This window comes from Phaethon aethereus, assembly GCF_964289735.1.
Source record: "Phaethon aethereus genome assembly, chromosome: 10".
In the NCBI taxonomy this organism is placed as follows: domain Eukaryota; kingdom Metazoa; phylum Chordata; class Aves; order Phaethontiformes; family Phaethontidae; genus Phaethon; species Phaethon aethereus.
The window spans coordinates 4,077,037-4,100,474 of NC_138586.1; the positions used below are offsets into that span (position 1 = coordinate 4,077,037).

Consider the following 23,438-nt stretch of genomic DNA (forward strand, 5'->3'; position numbering starts at 1 on the left):
CCTCTGCAAAACACCAGTTTGCCTGACTGCTTTGAAATTTAGGAAATAGGGCAGTGCTATAACATATTGTCACCTCATCACAGATACTACAGTTGAAAAGAACTTTGTTTTGGTCATCTTTCCTCTTCCATCTGCTATTGCAGAACTTTCTTCCATGCTGAACTCTTAAGGGTTAACTGGCATTGGGTGGAGGAGGGGGAAATCAGAGGTCAGCTCATGCTCTGATACCAGTGAACTCACAAGTTACTCCTTAAGCATGTGGTTTCATCCTAGGTTCTTCCTGCCAGCAATTTCTCACTTTAATCATACACCCACAGCAACCCAGATCTTTAAATTCAGCAATTCTTTCTCAGGTTTCAGCAAGTCATTGGCAGCCTGAGCTATTTTTGGGATATTTTCTCTACTGCAGATGCAGCTCAGGAAAACGCAGGGAGCATGCTAAAGACCTGCAGCTATTTGCCTTGTACAATTTGCTCATTTCTCTTTATTTCTCTGTTTTCCCGCACTGATCACTTAAAGGACAATCTCTCTTGCAAACTAAATCCCCGGAGCCTGATTAGAGGGACTGAAGGCTCCCAGACACGGATTGCCTGCCAGCCACAGAACGGTAAGGACATGGACACTTTTGGCTAGCCTTGCATTGCAGCTTTTTAAGCTTTGCTGAATGTTTATTTGTGTCCATCGCTTCCAAATCAACACTGCTGGCATGGCAGGCAGTCTCCAGCTCCTGGTCTCCATTTTCATTCCCTAAAATCCTCAGCACTTGTAAGTAATACATTTATACTCACCGTCTCTTTGTGTGTTCTAGAAATCAATGACTGACACTAATTTTGATCAGTTCCAGGGCTTGGGGTTTTTTCCTTACATTTTAGCATCTTTTGAGATCTGTAATTTGTAAACCTGATTGAAACTGTAGATATTTCTATCGCCTGATCGTCCCTATTTTAGGTATATTGCTAGTCTTATTATTTAGCTCAGCAAATTATTCAAATCAGGGAATGGTTTTATGTACAGTAGATGGAAGCGTTATAAAAAAGACCTGCTACTGCTGATTTACAATTATATACATAGCTTTCTTGTCTTGTGTACCGGCTCTGCTTAAATACCTTTAAGCTGCCACATAGCAGTGCGCTAACACTACAAAGACATATACAGCATAAAACCAATGCAGCAGACCGAGCTGTACTAAAAATGAATAGGTTTTATCATGCAGTTCTTTTTATACATGCTCACAGAAATGCACCAAGTAAGCTCTGCAAGAATGGTGAGATTACAGTTTTACAGGACATACTATTCTATTGAAATACTTGTAAAAATAGTTTAACATCCTCAGGGACATTTTACTTATACGTACTATTGCAGGAAGATGAACACAGTTCATGTCTAACGAATGTACAAACCAAATTCTGGGAATCTCTGGTGACAGAAATTGGAAAAGGGATTCTTTTGGTCTTTTCCTGTACTTCAGGCTTTTTAGAAAAACTGGAATTGCTTTACGTTTTATCCTTTCATGTTCAGTAATACAATGGTTGTAAACAGAAAATTCCCCTGAGGGCTTAATATACCTAATCCAAATATTTGACTGCAACTCTGTATTTGTTGTCCTATTAGGAGAAGTTTTAGAAAGCCTGGCTTTGCGCTAGAGCTAGCTAGGGAAGCCTTCAGATAGAGTGAACCATCAAAAGCTACCTGTGTCTGCCACTGTACAGTTGTAACCCCATAATATTTCCTATCAAAATGCTTAGACATTACAGTCTGCAGCAGAAACAAAAGTTAGCACAGCCTTTTGAAAGAGTATTTTAGGAACTTATTCAGACGTCAGCTTTCACCTTTTCAATACAGGAGAATTTTTTGTTGATTTTCTAGCTTGCAAATGTTTCTTGAATGATTTATAAAACTGATTGGAGGGATCGGAGAAATGCTGTATGTGCACATGAGTGGACTGAAGGTCTTTAAAGCTTAATTTTCAGCATGGAGAAAGTTCTGATGTTGATATTAAAAAAAAAAAAAAGCCATGCAGGATGTCATGATTTAAAACTCAGAGCACTAGAAGAAAAAAGTGAAACTTCAACTGGTATCAACAAATTTAGGATCAGGCTCTGAAAGTGGTATTTTTGCTTCTGAAAGACTCTTATCAATTTTGAGACAATTTCTATGATACGGTCTATGTTGCTTCTGAACATAAGACTGATCTCTGAACCTGGCTCTCTCCTCCCACTGGTGAATCTCTGCCTCAGTTTCACTGAAGTCACTGATACGAAGTTAGCTTAATGAGAAATATGAATCGATCCTTTAGTCCTTAGTTCCATCTTCTACTCAATTCCAAATGTTAGCACTCAGCTTGCTGGAAATCTTGAGACTCAACATGTTTCCCAGAGACCGCAGGAAGAAGGAAATTATTATAGCTGGATGTGTTTTGCTAGAAGTTAGCAAAGCATTTGATTGTTTACTGTTAACAGAGGAACTGATAGTTCATTAGACAAGTTACACAGCATGCATGTAAATCTAGATCCCATATTTCTCTCTCTCAAAAAAAAAAGTTACTCTCAGCACAAACAAAAGTCAATTGAAGGCAGTTCTACCAACAGGACAGTTCTGTGCAGAATTGAGTGTTTGGGGAATTCACTGAGATAAAACTCAATCCAGCAATATACTTTTACAGATAACCATTCCAGTGGTGCTTGCTTGGGCTCATTTTAGAAAATGTCATACTAAATTGTGCCATTGATAAAAATTATTATTGGAAAGACAATGCATGTTATTTCACAGTATGGGCAGAAAGGAAATAATCTGAATAACGAAAAAGCAGATGCCATCTAGGATATATTAACTTTTTATTTTTAAAACAAACTGTGGCATACAGGAGGTCTCTGGAAGTTGAAAACACTGTCTTTGTTAGAGAAGGAATATGGACCACGGGGATGAGCAACTCTCCAGACGTTCCCAACTGAGGATACACTTATCTATGTGAATACACTTTTTGTGTGTGTGTGTGTGCATACACATTAAATCAGCCACACACAAGACACTAAAGATTAACTGACTCCATAAACGTACTAATTTATAATTCAGCATCAGCTATGATGTCAGGCACTCCATAACTCATACTTGATGGTCCTTGCCTAGAGACAAGTATATATAGAGAGAAATGGCTAAAGTGGAACCCATGCTGACTAACAGTAAAACTTGTTCTAGAGTCAGAACATGTGTCAAAACCACAATTATTCCTTCACTTGAACAATCACAGAATTGAGTCCCTCCAATTTTAATGGTATCCTCAGACACACACTAAAGTAACAATAAATAAGTTATTGTGCATGAGCACAGCCATAGTAATTGGCCAGCTATACTCTCTTCACCTGACTTTTTTTTAAAGTTTACTCTTTTCAATTTTAGCTTAAAATTCAGTGAAAACAAGGTTTAATTGGTCCTGCATTACTCTGTAAATAGCTAGACTATAAGCGTCTATAGCCTCAATGGCTCCATTGACATGCAGTAACTTACTACACTGCAACAACCTCATCAGATGGCTGAGCCCTTCATTAAAATGGAAGGAGCAGTTTTATTTTTCCTGGCTGTCACTTTGCACCAAACCAATTCTATTAAATCCAGTTGAGGGACTGGGTTGAAAGAGGAATCATCAACAAAAAGTGAATAGTACAAGAATTCCTCAAGGACTGGGTCTGAATTTTAATAGTCTCATAGAGCGGCACTCTGCAATAAAACACTGACAAATTTTGCTGGTGATACGCTGGAAGGCAGCATCAATTTAGAGGAGGAATATCAGAAATAACAGAAACGAGAGGGAATGTAGTAGAAATGTAAGGTTCCTGAGAGGCAGGAATAAGCAAATGAGGGAGCAGCCTAAAGTGGCAAGCTGCAGACTCGAGTGTGAGGAGGTAGGCACTGGCTTGGCTACTCTGAGTAGCTCAGCTTTGTCTTCTCTGTAGCTGCTGACCCCTGGCAGCACCAGCAGGCCCCAGCCTTCTCCCAGGTGGGAGCAGAAGTGTGGAGATGCTCTGCAGACCATTTCTCTCCAATCCTCCCACCTCCATTTCTTCCCGCGTCACCCATCCCACAGCAGGAGCAGGCCTTGGTCTGCTTCTGGCTCTCACCTCAACCTCAGCCTCTGGTAACAGTTAGAGAAGCACAAGGAGGTAGTAAGGGCTACTTGGGAAGGATGAGAGAGGGGCTACAGGGCCTGGACAGCAGGGTGGGAGTGACACAGGAATGGGGATGTAACAGGACATCCTGGGAGGAGTGTGGGAAGCGACAGGTAGACAAGCAAAGTGCAGCTGCTTCCACCCAACACTTCCCAATATGATACAGCTGAGAAAAAGACAAATCCATTTTACAGTATGCCACTAAAGCTAAAGACAGTAGAGACAGTATAGCACTGATGGCATCCTGTAAGTATGGGTGAGTCCCTAACTGGAATATTATATAATATTAATGCAGAAAGATCAGTAAGTGTCATAACAATGAGCCAGGAATATGAGTGCTATTGGTAAAAATACCATCAGGGAAATTAATTATTTAAGATGTATGACAATGTTGGCCCAAGAACAAACAGATATAAATCAAACATAGCAACTAGAATTAGGAGAATACACTGAAGGAGTGAGATGGGAGCAAGAATCCTAACTGACTTTTTTTTTTTTTTTTTAAGATGAAGCATGATCAGCTACCAAAAGCACTGTATGTTTTTGCAAGTTGCTGCAAAACTATAATCGCTCCAGGAGTTTTCTAGGTCAATGTGATACATGTTAATATAAGTGAGATAAAAACCAGTTCCTGGATGTAATGCATGGATGAATGGATGGGTGCTGTAATTTACTTTAGCAAATGCTCCTCCTTTTGACATCACTTGTATGTCTATACAAAGATTAAGATAACATTGATTCGATAACATCAGCCTCTTTAAGACATACCATAAAACCAGTACTTTGAGTTAGAGAAGAATGAATGGAGCAAACTTGGTTCTTGTTGATATTCTGAAGAATCTAGAAAACCTGTTATGCAGATGCACAGATTAGGGTATACTGAATGTATTTTAAGTGTAAACAAGTACCAAAAAGTTATTTTCATGTTAAGATTTTTCTCTTTGGCTCAAAAACCAAGTTGACCTGGTAGGCCAACAGGCTGCCCTCACTGTGGAGAGAGTGGAAGACTGAGCGCATGAGACCCTTACTTCCTTTTTCCCCAAAAGAAAATGAAATGGAATGCCACATGGATGAGAGACAGAGACTGTAGCATAGGTCTGGACTGATTTGTCTGTCTGACACCAAAGCAACAGACCTCAAGCACCACGGCTAAAATTTTTGTCAAAAACATGTCAGAGTATAACAACTCAGTTTCTACATAGGTTCTACAACTGCCATATAGATCACAGTATGTTTGACTTGCGTACTTCAGAGGTCTTTTCACAGGCTGCAGTATCAATAAAGAGAAGGCTCTACAGAGCCTTCAAAAGAAGTCAGCATTTCTGTTGCAATTAACCTTTAGAAATGGATGGCTGTTCTTTTCAAATTCACTTTTGAAAGATTTCCTTGAAAAATTTATGACTGAAATTCCATCCCAAAAACTGGAATCAGTCACAGCAAATTCCATAATATTAAAGTATTTAAATTATCTTCAGATTGCAAGGCAGTGAGCTCTCACAGGAGGAACAGGGAGTACAATATATCAGAGAGATCCATTTAAAGATGACATGTCTGAGGCTACATAAAACAGCAGCTATAAGAAACAGTTCAGCTGCAGTCACTGGGTAATTTTACCTTAACTGCACTGAAAAGAAATAAATCCATTGGATGAAAAGACTAAATTTCTGGCATTTAATGTATCAAATTTGTTGCCAAAATAAGTAAAATTGTTGAAAAAGGTAAGCTGGATACTTTAAAATGTTACCTATATAAAGACTGACTTAGTTGAATCACTCAATAATTTTCCTTAAAACTAGTTGAGAGAACAAACCATTGTCATTAACGTTTCATGACTTTCAGTGATAATGCTTTGCAGTCTGCAAGATAGATAGATACAACCCCTGATACCATCTTTCGGCTTTCTAGACATTGGCTCCAATTAAACACAGCTGCAACAGACTCCTTAACCTTCCCCATCAAATCTGACAACCTTTCTGTAGTCAGCTCTGGTGGATATTTCTCTAATCTTGCGGATTCTTGATTGACTTTGGTTTTACTACATATGATGATCAGGCCAGCAATCACAAGGAGGAGAGCCATTAGCAAAGGCATCTAAAAATGGTATTCATTCTGTAAAGTTCAAGCCCAAGTCACTAAATCAAGTCACTGACAGATACTAATGAATTACAGCAGATCTTAAGTACGACTTCTCCTCATTATGCAATACCATTTCCTCTGCCATCTCCTGTTAGTACCCCAAGTCACTAACTTTTATCTAAAGCTAGATAAAGTATACTAAGTCAAAGAATATAATACATCAATGCAGCAACGGTCTCCTAAATATAAATACTACTTTTAACAAGGATAACAAATGCAGGCAAAATTCATTAACACTGTCTCTCATTTATCCCTAAATCATGTATGCTGTGACTATGTCTTTCTTGACAATAGACACAGTATTCAGCTGTCAGTCCTCAAAATCTGAAGGTATAAAAGGGTTGAAACAAATAATTTTTCTGTTTGCAAAGGAAAAACAAAGGCCTCAGCTGGGAAAGAGGAAAGAGATTATTACCACTGAGTATGAGAATGACTTCATATAAGATAGTCATATTTATGTCTAATAATTTAACCATTTTAGAATTAGATGGAAACAAATGATATTTCAGCCTTGCAGAGTATGCTGACATCACACAGCCCCCAAATTAAGTTCTTTCATGTAGTTTGCCTGTGCTGGTGTTATTAATAGGCACACTGAAATGGGAACTTCACCCTGGCTCAGCTTTGACTCACTGAATGGCCCTGGGCATCACATAACCTCTGTCACCAGCTCTCTATCTACATAATGCATTTGTCTATCTAGTGACTTCACAGAGCCATGGGGCAAATAAATGAGCCACTTCACAGAAGTTTTAGATTGCAATACACTGGCTTCCCTTATAATCCCTGGGTACTTTTGTAATGTATTTCCTGAATTTTACCGTAAACTTGCCCTTTTCATGAAGGCAACCAAACTGTTTAAGCAGAAGAAAGAACTATTTAAAACTTCCAAATTAAGCCTCCTAGGATTAGTACCTTGAAGTAAAAGAATGGAACCATAGCCACATAACCAAGTTTGTAGTCTCAGAGCCCAAAATATCTTTATTTGGTGGTTTTTAAAAAATCTCTTCTCTGTCCAGGGGAAAGGGAAGAAAGAAGCTTAATTTCTCACCTTGCAAAGAAATAAAGGATAACGTGGTTAGTGAAATCTGCACTGCAAAGTATGGTCTGGACATACCAGATGGAAGAATCTGTCAACCAGTCTCCTTTATTAAACTGGCAGTGAAAAGCGCTATTTTATTTTGGAATCCAAATTGGCTCTGAGTGCAGGACAGTCATACTCATTTGACTGCACCAGAGGACAGAAATCCGTGGTGTAGCTGAGATGATTTGCCCAAAGGTAATCAAGTTATTTATATGCTTAATTTTTTTCCTATTGTCCACTGAAACACCCAATTTTTCTAGCCTTCTCTAGATCATAACTTCTCTGTTCCAAGTCTGACCCTTTCTGTCTCAAAGAGATAGAGACCCCTTCCCATCAAGGAAGCCCCCAAGGGGACTTTTAAGACATTGACATGCAATAATCAAATGTTCATTTAGTTATAATGGAAGCCTAAAGCAGATGCAAAAATAAATTATAGAGCCATCTGGCATTAGTTTAAAATGCAAAGATGGACAAAGCAAGCACATAAATTATCAAAAGTTGAATAGTTCAACACTGATTATTCCATCAGTGAATGCCAGGAGATAATCTCCATTCTGCAGCTTTACAAAGTCCAGACATTAGGCTAACAACTGATGCCTCATTAGATACAAGTGATTGAAACTTTCAAGGTGGTATTCTTGGATGCTCAGTCATCCATCATTTTCTTGTTTTTTCTTATGACTTGATTTACTCTTTGCTTGGACTAGGGTCTAGGTCAAAAATGAACAGACACTAGTGTAAAGGAATATTTACAGTCCTGGGATGCATGAGACATACGTTGAACAGTGTTGCCTTAACTAACTGAGCAGTGAGTTGTTCCCCAAAGTTAGGCCCTCTCAGCTATGCTAACCAGGAGCATGGATCTCCAGATAGCACAAATCCCAGAGAACGGTAAATGCCATTCCATTTATAGTTATATCACTACAGAACAATGAGAAAAAGTAATGTATTACCCACACAGAGCTGCATGTAGATATGTATGAATGCATAACAGATACCTGTTGTTGGAAGTACCTTGTCCACTCCACAAGAAAAAAGAACTCAGAGCTCCAATCTAATTCACAGCTTGTGTCCTCATGGAACTTGGCAACAGGACAAGGAAAAAAACCTCCAAACTGATCTAATCACTAATAATGACATAATTATTATGACATAACTACAAATCTATGATATATCTAGCCTGACAATGCTATTTTAGAATGATAGTTCAAACAAGGATGCAAAAAACCCAAAGCCTAATTCATTCCCAGTGTAAACTGGCAGTATTCCCATTGACTTCAATGAGATTTACTTGTTCACCCCAGTTCTAATTTTGGGTCAGCAGCTTTCCAATATTTAGGGTTGAATTGCACCAGCCTAAAAACTACTCACTCTTAAATCCAAAGTAAGTGTCTACAGGGAGCTGGGGGAAAGGCATATTTTCATGTAAGTATCTACATTTATATAGAACATTTAGATCTACTGTTATTGGACTAACTTACCCAAAGAGAAAAGTTCATTAAAAAGAAAATTTAAAAGCCTCAGAGGCAGAGCAGCAAGAGCCGGTCTAAAATATCTATGTGACTCTCTTATATCCAGATAATCAGAAATCAAGACTCAAAAGTTGCTTAATGACTGAGCAAAATAAAGTCTAACGTATGATTTCATGGCAATGGTTCCAAATGTCAGATGGAAAAAGGTACAAATCCTTAGCAAAAAGAAAATGAAAGATAATGGGAAATTAGGGTATATAAAGCTCCCCACCATGATCCTGACTAGCAGACAGGTTTACCGCAGAGGAAACCTCCGGTCATGTTAGGCTGAAGAAAGAATAGGAGTAGTCCTTGAAATAGAGAATAACGAGGAAGAAAGAACAGGCAGAGCCTTAGATACATGTAATCTGCTTGGGTTGTGTAAGCAACACTAATAAAGTCAAACATTAAATCAGAATGAAATGTTTCTACTTTTTCGTTTTGCAGGAAATGGGGTTTTGTTTTCATTGTGATGCAACCAAATAAGAGTTTCAAAACAGCAAAATTTCCTGAGGAAGGGAAATTTTGAGTTGTGCTATGCAAAATACGTTAGTCGTGTTAGTGTGTGAATTGCAGTAAAACACAAAAAGATACTCCACCCTGCTGCAACCCAAACTGACAGCAATGACGCTAGGGGATCAGTAGTAGCCCACAGCCAAACCAAAAGTATTGCAACAGAAAGTTCTCGATCTTGCAGAAAACATTGCACCATAGGTTGGGCTATCTTTATAATTGCTGTGATGAAAAAGCTTATATTTCGATACGTTACTGTATTATCTGAGGGATTTTGCCACAGAGTAGCTGTATGAAGGGAAAAATAAAGAGACAACTGAGGCAGCCAAGTGGTCCATTATGTCTTCTCAGAAGACACAACAGTGAGTCATTTATAATTAGTTTGATAAGCAAAACCACTGGTTTTAGAGCTTACCTATAAATACATTTTTTATGTGGTTATTGATTTACTATTTAATGATGGTTGGTTAAAAGATGAGGTTGGCCAAGATCTGTATCCATTACCATTAAGGGATAAGTGCCTAGGACTTGTGGATAGATGTTGTTTATTGACTTTGATATATTGCGTGTATATTGTGGCCATACGTAAATGACTCGTGTCAGGGCGTGTTGCTCAAAACTCTCTACAAATGTTGAACATTGTCATAACATACTTAATCAGTATTTTATATGTTGAAACATAAAAAGAAATACGAGTTTTATGAAAGCACAGGACTTGAACAGTAGTGTCTGAGCTGCTAGGCTACTTTCAATAATAATCACCCAAATTTTCATCCACTGCAACTATTGCTTCGCATCAAAAAGAAAAGAAAAGAAATCGACTGGGCTCCCTTGCCTAAATGGCACTGCAAGTTTCTGCCACTAGAGTGTGTCAAAGCATATGTGAGGACTAAACCTCTTCACACTCGGTATCCTTGAATTCAAACGACTGCCATAGCATTGGACAAAGACACGCAGCTTGAATGTCCCATTTTTCTGATTTTCTGCTTGACTCTAGAACTTGTTTGACAAATGTTAGAACATTTGACAAATGTTATACTATTGAGAAAAGTTCTCATCCCATTACTCTGCTTATGCTTGGCATAGGGATTTTCAGATGAATACTGAACAACACAAGCATCCAGAAACAGTCCAGCCCATTTTAAGATCCATTACACTGTGCCTATGTTTACAGTTCAATGTCAATGAAATATCCCTTCCAGGCTAAGACTCTTACTTTGATGCAATACAATAACCCTGTTATTCTGTATTGAAAAGTCAACACATCCAGTCAATGCATGTAAATCTGTCCCTCCCTGCTTCTTTCTCTGCTAGATGTGTGCAGTTGAACAGTTGCAGTAACATTTGGGAAAAAAAACCCCACATACCTATGCAAAAACTGAAAATCTGCTGTTGTGCTGAGAATGGAGATGCTCTGCTGTATTTAAGAAATCAGTTTGAAGAGAAATGATAAAAACCCCTCTCTTTGATAGTAAAAAAAAATCAGAACAGTTAAAATTAGAAATGCGTAGGCATAAAGCATTGCCAGTATCAAACAGAATATGTTGAAACGTACACATTTGGAAATGCTAAAAATCAGGTTCTGCCTCCATACTTCAGTGAATCAAGGCTTGGCCCCTTCTCCATCTGTAAAACTGCACTGACAGCACTCCCTTCCTCTCTCTTTTTGCTCATTTTTGTCTCTTTAGATTGCAAACTCTTATTAGCTGTTTTGATTACAAACACTAGCTCTTAGTAATAGTTTTTCACTGCCCATAGTATCACCCTCTTGCTGAAGATTTTAGCTACTAGATCAACCCTATTAACTTTTCTTTAAAATGCTTTTTAAAAAAAAGAACAGCAACAAACCCAAAACAACCACCCAAACAACTACTGTATGAGAGAGAGGAATCCTACACGCAAATTTGTAGTCACATACATGCTGAAGTGGTGTTCTAAATGGAGACATGTAGCACTTTATTTCATTATCTATTTTACTTCCCTTAGGAAAGGTGTGCTAAGCCTTCTTGGCAGTTGTATCAGCTTTCTGAGCTTCCAAAGGTCCACAGCATTGTAGTGACAATGCTGACTGAGCAAAACATCTTCTGAAATCTGTTAGGATCCTCTCAAGTCAAACACACAGGGTCAATACAAACAACAGGAGAAACCCCCCAGATCTGAAGATTTAGCCTTTGAGTTGCCCAGATCAGCCCGAGAAAGAGAGTCTCACTGGGCACCTGGAGTTCTCATCTCCTGCTCTGTAACTTTACATGAAAATTTTAAACATTGTATTTATTTGAAATGAACTGGCAGCTGACAAGAGAAGGAGGAACATGAAAGACAAGAATAGGAAGACAAGGGGAAAGATCTGTGACCGATAAGTCTCTTTTACCCGGTGTATACTGAGCTAATGATACATTAGGCTGTTATCCCACAATCACATCAGAACTAAGAGATCCTCTTTTCATGTGTAGCCTGCTGAAATCACAAATGTTTCACGCCATTTAAAAAAAATACATTTTTAAATTTAGACTAATTTTGAAGTGGAAAATGGTATTTCAGTTTCAAAAGATGAAAAATTTCATTTTAAGAATGTTGAAATATTTCCTTTAAAAACTGTGAAAATGTTTTAATATTTTTCCTATTATTTCACTTGATACTATTGGTCTAGTTCAACCTAATCTCAAAAATGGTCCCAGTCCTTTCAAACCTCTGTTATTCTCGGAATTTAAAAATCGTTCAGAATTTTCGTCGTGCTTGAATTCATAAATGCAAGCAACATTTTGGCCCTACAATCTTGGGAAAGGAAATATTCAAGAGCCTTTCTAAAATACCTTTCCATTTCCTGCTGCTGTGTCCCTAGTTGATATTGCTTGTATCCTTGAGCAGCAGTAGCTCTACCTCCACCGTGGCAGAGTTCTTCATTAATCATTTTCTAGAATTAGAGTGTGAAGGCTAGAAAGTGAATTTGCTGCTTTTACAAAGAGGGAAGAACAGCCAGAAGAAGGTATTTAAATCATGTCCTGAGGCAGGATGAAGTTGATTTATGTCAGGGATTATTTTTAACTCTCCGGTCAACTAGAAGTTATGCGGCAAAGCCTGCATAAGCACAGACATACAGCACTGGTTTGTACCAGACTCTGACAGTGTTTGAAAATAAAGGAAACTTAACGGCAGGCGGAGCTCTGCCCTTCCGCAGCCCTTCTTGCGGTTCTCCGCAGGAAGGTTTTCCCAGGCCAGCCACCCAGGAGCTGGCTCTCGGCTCAGGTAGGCACCGGATCACCCAGTTTGCACGGCTCAGGCAGTACAAGCCAGACTTCGTTTGCAGATTGCCAGAAGAAGGAGACTGTTGCATTTGGCTCCTGCATGTACCGCTCTACGCTTGTCCTGACATAATGATGATGGAAAAAAGGGATGGCTATGGCAGAATCCCATGCCCCATTCTTCACTCGCATGCTGCCACTAAACATCTCTAATCCGTGCTGAGATGAGGATAGTTGAACCATGAACATCTGGGATCTTTCTTCCTCCTTTTTAGGCTGGCTCTGACACAGGAAAGAATATAGTCTTCCACCCCTGAGACCTCAATCCAAAGCCCACGACCTTTCCATTGATTTCACAAATGTTCAGATAAAACCCTATTCTGCAGAATAACAACAGGAGAACCACAGCAAAACCCCACAACTGTGAAATTACCTCTGGAAGAGGAACGGCTATTTCCGAAAGATCTTTTTCTTTGAAAAAAGGCAGTGTATTTACTGAGTGTTTAACATGTAGAGGCATGTATTCAGTTGGCTCAAAAAATATGATCTAAAACCTTAAACCTCTGCCTTTAATTTCCATGGGTAGAGAAGGAAAATCCATAAAAAGCTGCTAGAACAAAAAATAGAGCAAATGTTTCTGAGCAGCCTACTAAAATAAATAAATAATTAACTTTGATTTTAAAATTCTCATGCAGTGCTCAAAATACAAACATTGCACCACATTTCCAGTGCTTGCAAGCAAGAACAAATTCATTATAAACTGACATAAAACTACATTTTCCTGTACCACTTGTGAACAGTGGTGTGCAAGCTCATAAATAAGAAATTTAAATGCATTTGTATGTTAATAAATGTAACGATGTATATGGCTTAATTTTAATCATCTAGTGAATATAGTTCCTAAATTACAGAGGGTAAAGAATTGGATTCTTCTCATTGTGTCTGTTGGCTTTGAGTAGTATATTGTGCGTTCCCTAGAACTGAAAAAAGACAACACTCTGGAAAAAGGAGGAGTTACATCCAGAGGCCATCAAATAGCTTGAACTTCATGATGGGGAATGTTTTATCTTTTTTTCTTCTTTTAAATTTTCTAAGTAAAAATACCACTTATTTTAAGCAGGGCCACATCCTTTGAAATAAATACAATTGAGAATCAGTGACATATGTTATAAAGAAAAAGATAATTCTCAAAACAGCAGCTAAAAGGAATAGTTCTTAGAGCAACTCATATACTTGAACCTCTTTGAAATTTCAGGCAGCACATCTTCACAAGAGCTAAGATGTGATTTTACATTGTTTAATACAAGAGTAGAGATGCAGTGGATATATATGTTTTCCTAATGAACCTATCTCTGAGTTCTCGACATTTTAAATCAGAGCAGCAAAAAGCACTGGGATGTAAGATGGTGTAACGCAAAAATAAAAGATTTTTAAAAGAAAAAAGTTTCTTTACATGTTTTCTGCTAAATTCACCATATATACAAACTACACTCACAAGCTTCATTCCTTTCTTGGCATGGATTTTTATGGCAACATTACTTGGAAGTAGAACAGAAAGATTATAACATATATTACAGATTTAACACATATAAATAGTGTTCTGCCAACTAAAATCCAAAAAATTTTTGAGTCCTATATTGTACTTGATTATCTTTCTTCCTGTTATGAGAGGAATCTTGTATCATTCCTATGACATAATGACATCTAATAAGAGCAGATGAAATTTGCACAGTAGTTTGCAAGAAACAGAACTATTTTTTAATCTCCATTTTACATAAACAAAGCTGATAATAGCAAACCTTCTGGTGAATAAATTATTAGCAATTAGCCTTAATTTGGGTAGTGTATACTATCGGAGCATTTCAGTGGTAGACAAATGCAATTTGAGAGAGGTTTGTTCTCTCTACAATTGGCAGTAAAATAACAGGCTGAGGTCACTTTAAAAAAATGTTTGAAATGCAGTGTATTATTAGTATTTCAATCACTGCCAATTGTCTTTACTTACCATAATTATTGTTTCATAAGATTTAGAACAAACATGTTTTGCTATCTGCTGCAAGACAACTTATCACAAATTGAGACGATTTATATTGAGACTTGTCTTATTCTAAGCACATTCTGAAGCAAAGACTTTAATCCTAATACAAATTACCCAAATCTCCTCACAACTGTACCTGTTTCCTTTAAAAAATAAAGTAAATTTTGTATTAATTTTGCCCACCCATCTCAGACATGGCTGCTCCTCTGATTCACTTAGTCAGGACTTGCCCATTCCAAGTATTAATTCCTTTCTACCGCTTTTCCTTTCCTAATTTTCCAAAAGGAATCTTAGTGACCACAGTTATTTGATTTTGTAAAAAATAACTAATTTACACCTTTCTACAACCTTCATGAAATGGATTCCCTTTTTCCACAAAAGGGTGATGCAACAGGCCACCCTGTTTTACCTAGCAAATTAAAAGCAAACATTGGAATAATTTACTTTCAATCTAATGCATTGGTAACAAACAGAAAACTATCTGATAATGTTTCTCATGATAATTTTTTGGACGCTGTTGTTGGGGATGACCAGCAGTGGCCTTGCTGAGGGAGCATATGGTTGGGACACTGATGACCAGAGTCATCACGTCAATGACATGACATTGACTTTAGTGACTTACCTAACACTTTTAAAGCAGACTGTCTTCTGATGTCCTAACTTCTAAGTGGTGATAGTAAGATAATAACATCAGATTTTCATAAGTGAAAAGTACATACAATTTCCACTGTCATCTGCTGGAGAGCTATCACAGCATTTCTCTTCTTGTGCACTTCTTTATAATAACAAGTACCTCAAATATTGACAATCATAAATACATTGTAATATTAAATGCTGTATAAAAAAGTAACTATCTTTCCAACAGATGTTAAATGTTTTAAAATGGAAATTTTAAAAGTTACATAAGAAATGCATTCATAATTGGCTTTGCAAAAAAAACCCCAAACAAACCTCCAAACTTTTAATTTATCTTTCAGAGGAAAAAAAGGTACATGTAGGATAGTTAGCACGAGCGGCTGTTATTATCTCCTTGGTGTTGGAATCTGTGAATGTATGAATACAATGGTTCATACCACCTGCTTCATACATCACAGGTTTCCTGCATTGTCCTCAGGGGGCCCATAAGAATTGAAACTCTGTACTAAGGCCATAATTCTAATCAAACCACATACTTCAGCCAGCAATCCACACGACTCAGGAAGGAGTTGGTTTCCCTGATGCACAATTAGTTTTTATCTATTGGATTTAGGTTTGGGCATTTTTCACCTCCCTCTGAAGCATCATCTCAGCCCTAGTTGTCTGGAAATACAACCAAACTCTACCCACCCAGATCAAGTCAGAAGTTCAATCAGATAATGCCAACAGACTTTTTAAATTAAAAGGAATTTAATTCAGCAGTGTATCAATCGTATTCTTCCACTGGCAGCTATGAACTTCTAAAGTTCACCTGGTGATTCTTGTTCCAAAACAGAAAGAAGTAATTTTATCATTTAAGTTTCTTAAACAATTCCACAAACCTTATACAGCACAAACGGCTTCTCTGATATTTTGATTTATTTTTCCCTAATAGTGAAAACTATATAAGTAGGACTACAAAAGTGTACTAATATGTTACAGAATTCTGTTCTGGTTAATATCTTTCTAGTCTTTGTGACTTTTTTCATGACTGTACAGCATGGCCCTCATGCTCCACAATCCTGAGACCCTTCCCTCTCTACTTCCTCCCTAATCTGCATTTTTTGTTTTTACAGACCTTTTTCTCAAGCACACAGCCTAGGTCGGTCATGGAGTCCACCTCATGACTGACTGCAGCTTCAGACCTAGGAGTGAAATACAAATATGATCACATTTGACATGGCTTCTTTTCCTCCTGATACCAGCATGACAACACAGTTGATGGCAACATAGCTGTGTTAGAGCCTGGGCTGCTGCTACGGAGAAGGGAAACTTGGGAAAACATGGTAGCAATGTGACTTTAAAATCTATATGCATACAAGGTTTTTCACACATCTCCTTACCTCTATACTGGGAAGAGGAATACAGAAGTCACATATGGCATTATTTCTCTATTCCTTGGATAACCAAGGAGGGCTCCCCATGGGATCAGAATTCATATAGAAATCACAATCTTCTTTGCTCCACCTGCATAAAGTCTATCAAGATCACATGTAAGATTTGGGGAGACAAGAATTCCGCATCTCTTTAAGTGCTGACAGCACTTAGAAGACTCTTAATTTGATCTACTTCAGATCCCTTTTCTGTTCTTGTCCTTGGTGCAGGTAGTTCGAAGAACAGGATTTTCCTTATTCCCTCTTCTCCTCCTCTGCAAGTCCTTTGTGTTGTTCTCTGAACTTTGTTCTAGGCATTTCATACTTCCTTCTCTGCCTGGCAGACAAGGCAACCTTTGAGACCCTTGTGCTCTTAGTGTCACCAGAGGGTAGAGGTTACAATCCATAGAAGAGCTGTCTCCTGCCAGGCTGTCAGCAGTATGCTAATGTGACAGCTTGGCAAGTATTTGAGAATGTCACTTCTATCAAAATAACTGTCCTGAATGGTATTTGTCGTCTATACAACCACATATCCATCAACAAAAAAGGCTTACAAAATTCAACTCTAATATATATTTCAAATGAGATGCCCACAGGCACTTATAACACGAGTACACGTCAGTAGCCGTATGTGCTGTAATCCTCCTCTTTATACATATACCCAGCATAATCCATTCGTGCACCATATATCTAATCTGTATTCTCTGCTTTGGAAGCAAGATGAATCTAAAAATTTCAGAATTGATTCAAATACATTAAATAGAATATGAATCTTCACTACTTTAGCTACCAAGCAGTTAAAGAATGTGGCAAATGACCAAATCATCAGTCTGCCATTCAGTTTCAGCTATATGCTCTGCTACCATTTCATTTCAGGTTCTTCAAAGCCCTGCAGCTAAACTACAGCCGAGTATTTAATGCAGAATTCTATCTTTTGGGGGAATGTGTTATTTTTAAATGCTTAATAATTATGAATTCATTTGCCATTCTTTTTATAAGCAGGGGATCATAATGAACTCATCTGTTATTCATGTGAATGTCAAATGTGTTCCCACAGGAGTTTTATTCTAATTCACTATTAGTTAGTGGACTCATAAAATAAAATGTTATCCATTTTTTCATCTAAACATTTAACGCTTGGTAATTGTTCATCAAAGGGCAAATGTAATATTTTTCTTTGATAACTCTGAGTTCTGATTTAACCAGGTAAAGAACTAGGTTTAAAGTAAGGGTACATTTAGAAACAGTTAGAAGTAGATTTGATAAGCTGGGAGTGTTCCATTTAAAATGCAATGAATGAGATTATCGTGAGCTAGATTTTAAAAATGTAGCTGTATTATACTATAAGCATATATGCTTGAACTACATGCACTGAACATAACAAGACAAACCGTACCCCAGTAGATAATGCCTAATGATAGTTCAATGCAAGACACATTTTCAGTATTCATGAGGTGATCACAACAGTTTTCATGCAGCTGTTCTGTTGCAATAGAAAATTTACAGGTGAGATACTTACAGGTCACCACAGGATTTGAATGTGATGACACTGGACAGTGAGACTTTGACCTGTGAAAACAAACAAAGCAATAGAAAAACAGAGAATTCAGACTTTGATTTGTTTTTTTCCAGAGTTAAATACATGGTTTTTTTAAATGAAATTATTTCCTAATTTCTTCTTAATCCCTAATCTAAACTGAATGCTAGCTGTAAGGACTTAACTCCATGAAATGACAACCCTGAAACAGTTCAGCACCAGTTCCTTAGATCTGACATGCTGTGCTAGGCTTCTCCTCAAGTATGTCACAATGACTTCTTCCAATCTCAAAATGCTCTTTAGAAATCCTACCAAACTGAATGAATTATTATAAAGATCCATTTTCAAGGGAGATAGTAACAAATCCAGAATCCCATTTGTAATTAGAACCACTAGATTAATGTATTTATAGTTTTACTTTAAAATACACAAGATTTTTTTTTCAGTTGAAGTAAAAGAAGGATATGATTTTAGTGTTAAGGATTATCTCATTACTTTTTCCTGCATGGAAACGGTAATTTCCTCAAATCAAACATACAGTGTTTAAATCAAAATATGTTACCCCTGTGGAATTTCTGGCAGTCAGTAGGTTATTAGAATATTAACCATGAAGAAACCATTGAGAAAAACAAGCATGTAAACCAAAGCTCAGATGGGAGTCTTGATGATCACAGATATTTCTATATGGTACAGATTGTAACTTCACATTTTGTAATGGTTAGCAGAAAAACATAACAAGCAACAGTGCTTCCTGAATGCTATGACTTCTTTCATAGTTGAAGAAATGCTATTTACTTTACTCTTATACAATATTTTTTACTTTATTTAAATAATGATCATGTTAAAAACAAAAGGTCTGTCTCAAATTGCTGTAATGACAGATAGGAGGGACTGGGTTATATAGATAATGTGAAAATAGGAATATCAGGAATAGTGAATGAAAGGAAGAATGCACAAGAGGGCTAACACTACTATGCCAAGAACTGGGTGAAACTTTTTTGAAGCTTGCATGTTTATCAGTCGCTTTTTATTCAAAACATTCTACACATTAAATAACCGTATCAAAAATTATCACCACCAGCAGGGAGACTGAAGGCCCTTCCCTAGAGTGAGAATACAAATGTGGGAGATAAGAAGAATGAGAACACATACAGTTTTGTTTAATGGAATTTATGTGTGTACGGACATGTATGTATATAAATACCATTTTCCTTGAAAGCAGAGGATAGCTCAGGAGACCTAGGAACAGACAAATTCATCAATTTACAAGAGAACCTACAGTTTTAAAAGGCCTGATTTTGAACTTATCATTCTGTAACGGTGAAATGCTATTGACTTCATTGGAGTAATTTGATTTATACCTGTCTGAAAGGACAATTGACTTTTGCAATAGAAAGCACATTAGAAAATATTATGCTGGAGAACATGAATTCTACAGAAAGGAAGCAATAAAACTACGAATAAGTAACTATGAATAAGTGAGGTACCTATTCCACAGATTCAAGCTTGCAGGACTTGGGGTTCAGGCTTGCTAGCCTCCTCTGAAGCCTTAAGGATACAAGAAAGAGTTATGGATGTGGTGCACGTGAGCTGTTTGGCTTTTTCTATCACACCCAGAAGAAAAAAAAAGCATAACTTGCAGGACTGAATACATGAAAGCAGATAGGGTGAGGGTGAGAGGTGACCCTGAAGTACTGTGAGGATCAGCCTTACTGGGGCAGCAAATTGCCAGTGATGAAAGTAACAACTGCAGTGAGAAAGGCTTTGCTGGCACCCCACTGGCTTTTTGCCACAAAGGGTAACATCTGCTATTAATTGATACTCTATTTATATCTCTAGGCTCTTTTAAGATAGTGTATTTAGTGCTTTTAGCAATTACAGGTTGATAGTGCTGGAGCACCAGCACCTTTATGGCAAAACACTGGCATGTGTCAGTTTTTATTTTATGCAGAAAAAGAGAAAGGTAAGTGCACCAAAGTGATATAAATGGTGATTTTATAAAACTAGCCACAGAAAGGAGGATCGACATGACATTCAGGGTGACATATACAGATCAGAAGCACTGGAAGTGAAGGTTAAGTAATTTAGGCATTGAGTATAAAGAATGCTAATACTTCTAGGGAAAAAGGGAAAAATACGTTCAATAAATAATAACGTTACTATATTGAACAAGGAGAAATACTTAGAAAAACATGCATGTCAGTCATAAGCTGCAATAGTCTACTGCAGCTAATGAACATTCCTCCAAAGCAATACCCAAAATATTTCATGAGGTGTGACTAAAAACATCCAATATAAAGTGATAAGATGTTCCCACCTGGAACAGTGGAAGCAGTTCTTGGCAATCTTAAGATTAACAGGTTCTTTTATAGAAGTGAGAATGGTAAAGGGCAAGCAGAAGGATTCACTGATTTTTTTGCTGCTCACAAAGATTAAAGAAAAAAGTTCTTCAGTCTTTGGAGGAAAGAACAGTATATCTCATTTCTCTGAAAGGACTAGAGAGATAACAGCTCCGATGCTCTCTGAGCAGTGTAAAATGCCAGAGCAAGGGAGCATGAACCTAACCTAAGAACTGGCCATTAGAGGAATGGAGGTGGAATTCCTTCACACCGGGCGCTAGATAACATGTGCAAAAAGATAGCAAAAGCAGCAGCCAAAAGAAATTAAATAATTTCACAAGAAAATGAAATAACATCTGAAAAAGGAAGCTCAACACAGTCTTACATCAAAAGGAAGATCAAAATTTTATGCCCATTAGCTTCCTTATACGGGAGCATTTCTGTCACCCTAATCAATTAACATTGTTAACAATCAATTAACATTGCTAACACTCCCTCTCTTCTGAAATTTCTGCTCCTTGCAATAACTAAATTTACATGAAAGCTTCATTTTGGTGTTTTCAGATGAGATATAAAATCAAGTGCTGACCACTTGGGATGGTTAAAGATCTAGTGCAATTCTTAGACACAAACAGGCATGTAGTCATGGTGTACTGATCAGATTTTAATTCTCAGCAATTGCCTTCTATCCTCCTAATTTACTCATTCATTTGAAAATTGATTATCACATTGTTTCCTAGTACACTTCAATTGTTGTGTCCTATTAGATTGTTGCTGGGTTTCATTAGGGGTGGCTGTATGACTGCACTGGTTAAACAGACACCTATATATTGTTCTAAATTTGTTAACGTAAAACTCTTAACGCTAGCACTTTAGACTCTTCAGAAGAAATTATATTAATACATATGGTTGCTCTACAGTTGTGGAAAACATTTTGTGAAGGAGACCAACTACAAACAGCTGTGTCAAAAAAAATATCCTAAGGCTTATTATTAATGTATCAGCTAGCATAAATCACTGTAGCTCCACTGACCTCAATGAAACCATGGTGAATTTGTACTGAGAATATACCTATGTGAGCTACATCTTCTTTTACTACTGTACAATAGAAAAATACATTCAAAAAGGACAGGATAGTGCATTAACATAATATTTGAAGAACATTCCAGCTCACACAATTAAGTGAGAAGAATTCCATTAAAAAGCTGCTACTACTAGTCTCACCTTTCATTTATCGCAAGTGCTTTGATCCTTAGGTTTTTAATTAAATAACTTTTCTGACTCCATTCACACATTTAATGTTTTTATCTCTAGTTAGAAAACTGTCCAGTCCTAGGTATTTAGCTTGACAAATAACATTTTGGTTTTCTTGTTTGTTTGTTTTGGGTGTTTTGTTGTGGGGGTTGTTTTAACAAACCGACACCCAGTTTTGCAGTGCAAGCTCCACGCACAGATGGTTTAACAGGACCAAACCCTAAATTCGCCTAAGAGTGAAAAATGTCTGTAAAACAATGTTAATTTTAAAATAACACAGATCAGAATCACAGTATGGTGAAATTATAACATGGCTTAAAATATGAAACAGGGCCAGTAACACAGCATGTGAGGACCTTTTGTCTGCTGGCTGGTATCACATCCTGAGATGACTTTTTGTACAAGATTTTTTAGAAGAGACTTCAATAGGGTCTTGATATATAGAACAATAGCAGGATATGGCCTCTAACTGGTAGGAACAATTACTGTTCTCTGACATGTGCAAGTTAACTTTCATTAACTTTATTGGATTTTGTGCACACTTTCTGGCCTAGATTCAGAGCTGCATCTAATTTCTCCTGGGGACAGCTGAGGCAGGGAGTGTACTGAAGAACAGTAACTATTCTGTCTAAGCAGAATGTAGTGAGGAAAACTCATATGAGCCTCAAGAGCATGATAGACCAGTTTGGGAACAATGTGAGAAAGTAATACAGGCAAACCCACTTTCTCCCTAGCTACAGCCATAATGCCTTGTAGGCTGCAGGGCAAGGGAAGACGTGGCTAGACTGTCTCCACAACGGGTGGAAACTCCTCCAGCCAAAGGAATTCTCAGCATGTAAATCTTCCAGTTTTACGGCAAGCCCATCCAATAAAGATCATTATGATGGGAAGACACAAAGATAGAATTTAACCTTTGAATTTTAGGAGATGTAAGTACAGACTCTTCTCTAGAATTATAACTAACTAGAGTAATAACTAATAACTTCATAGAGATGCTAGCTGCTTGCACTGTTCAATTTTTAGAGTTTGTTTTTTACAGAATTAACTGTGGTATAATGTTTCCTTTAGTTCTATGAAAGTGGAAAATGTTACATTTTGAAAAGAGGACTTTCCGTTTCCCTTTCTTTCATTCCCTAGGTCTGTCTTTTCTACAGTCTCAAGCAAAAACTACTTCCCTTCACCTTCAAGGCCCTTTGTCCACCCCTTATCTTTCATATCTTTCCTGAACTGGCTTTCTTCACCTATTATTTAGAATTCAAATACTTTTATGATTCCTGACATTTCCCCATAAATATGTGTAATGCCACCTTAGGCTGCATCTTCTAATTTTTAACCAGTACTGTTTAAGCTGCCCAAGGCTATTAATTCTCAATTTATATAGCTACTCCAGTAGGCCAACACAGATTTTTGCACAGCCCTCTGATAAACCAGACTGGAGAACTGATTTGGCTGAAAAATAATCGAGGGAAAAGAAGAATTGTTTTCCAGCTTGATCTTTTGCCTCACATCTGCACAAACAGCAGATGCACACAACAGAATGGGTGGGACAGGAAAGAGAACAATTAGCTGAGGT

General features: G+C 37.5%; 1 protein-coding gene across 1 annotated transcript in view; it reads left to right on the forward strand.

Moving 5' to 3' along the window:
* Positions 1–208: 208 nt before the first annotated feature.
* The window catches only part of AMMECR1 (AMMECR nuclear protein 1), a gene marked incomplete at its 3' end in the record, with an annotated part of 101,343 nt that continues 78,113 nt past the window's right edge, over positions 209–23,438 (forward strand). Inside the window, exon 1 of the mRNA XM_082004363.1 lies at positions 209–607. Coding sequence (XP_081860489.1) covers positions 436–607 — 172 coding nt within the window. The 5' untranslated portion in view covers positions 209–435. The remainder of the gene's footprint in view (positions 608–23,438) is intronic.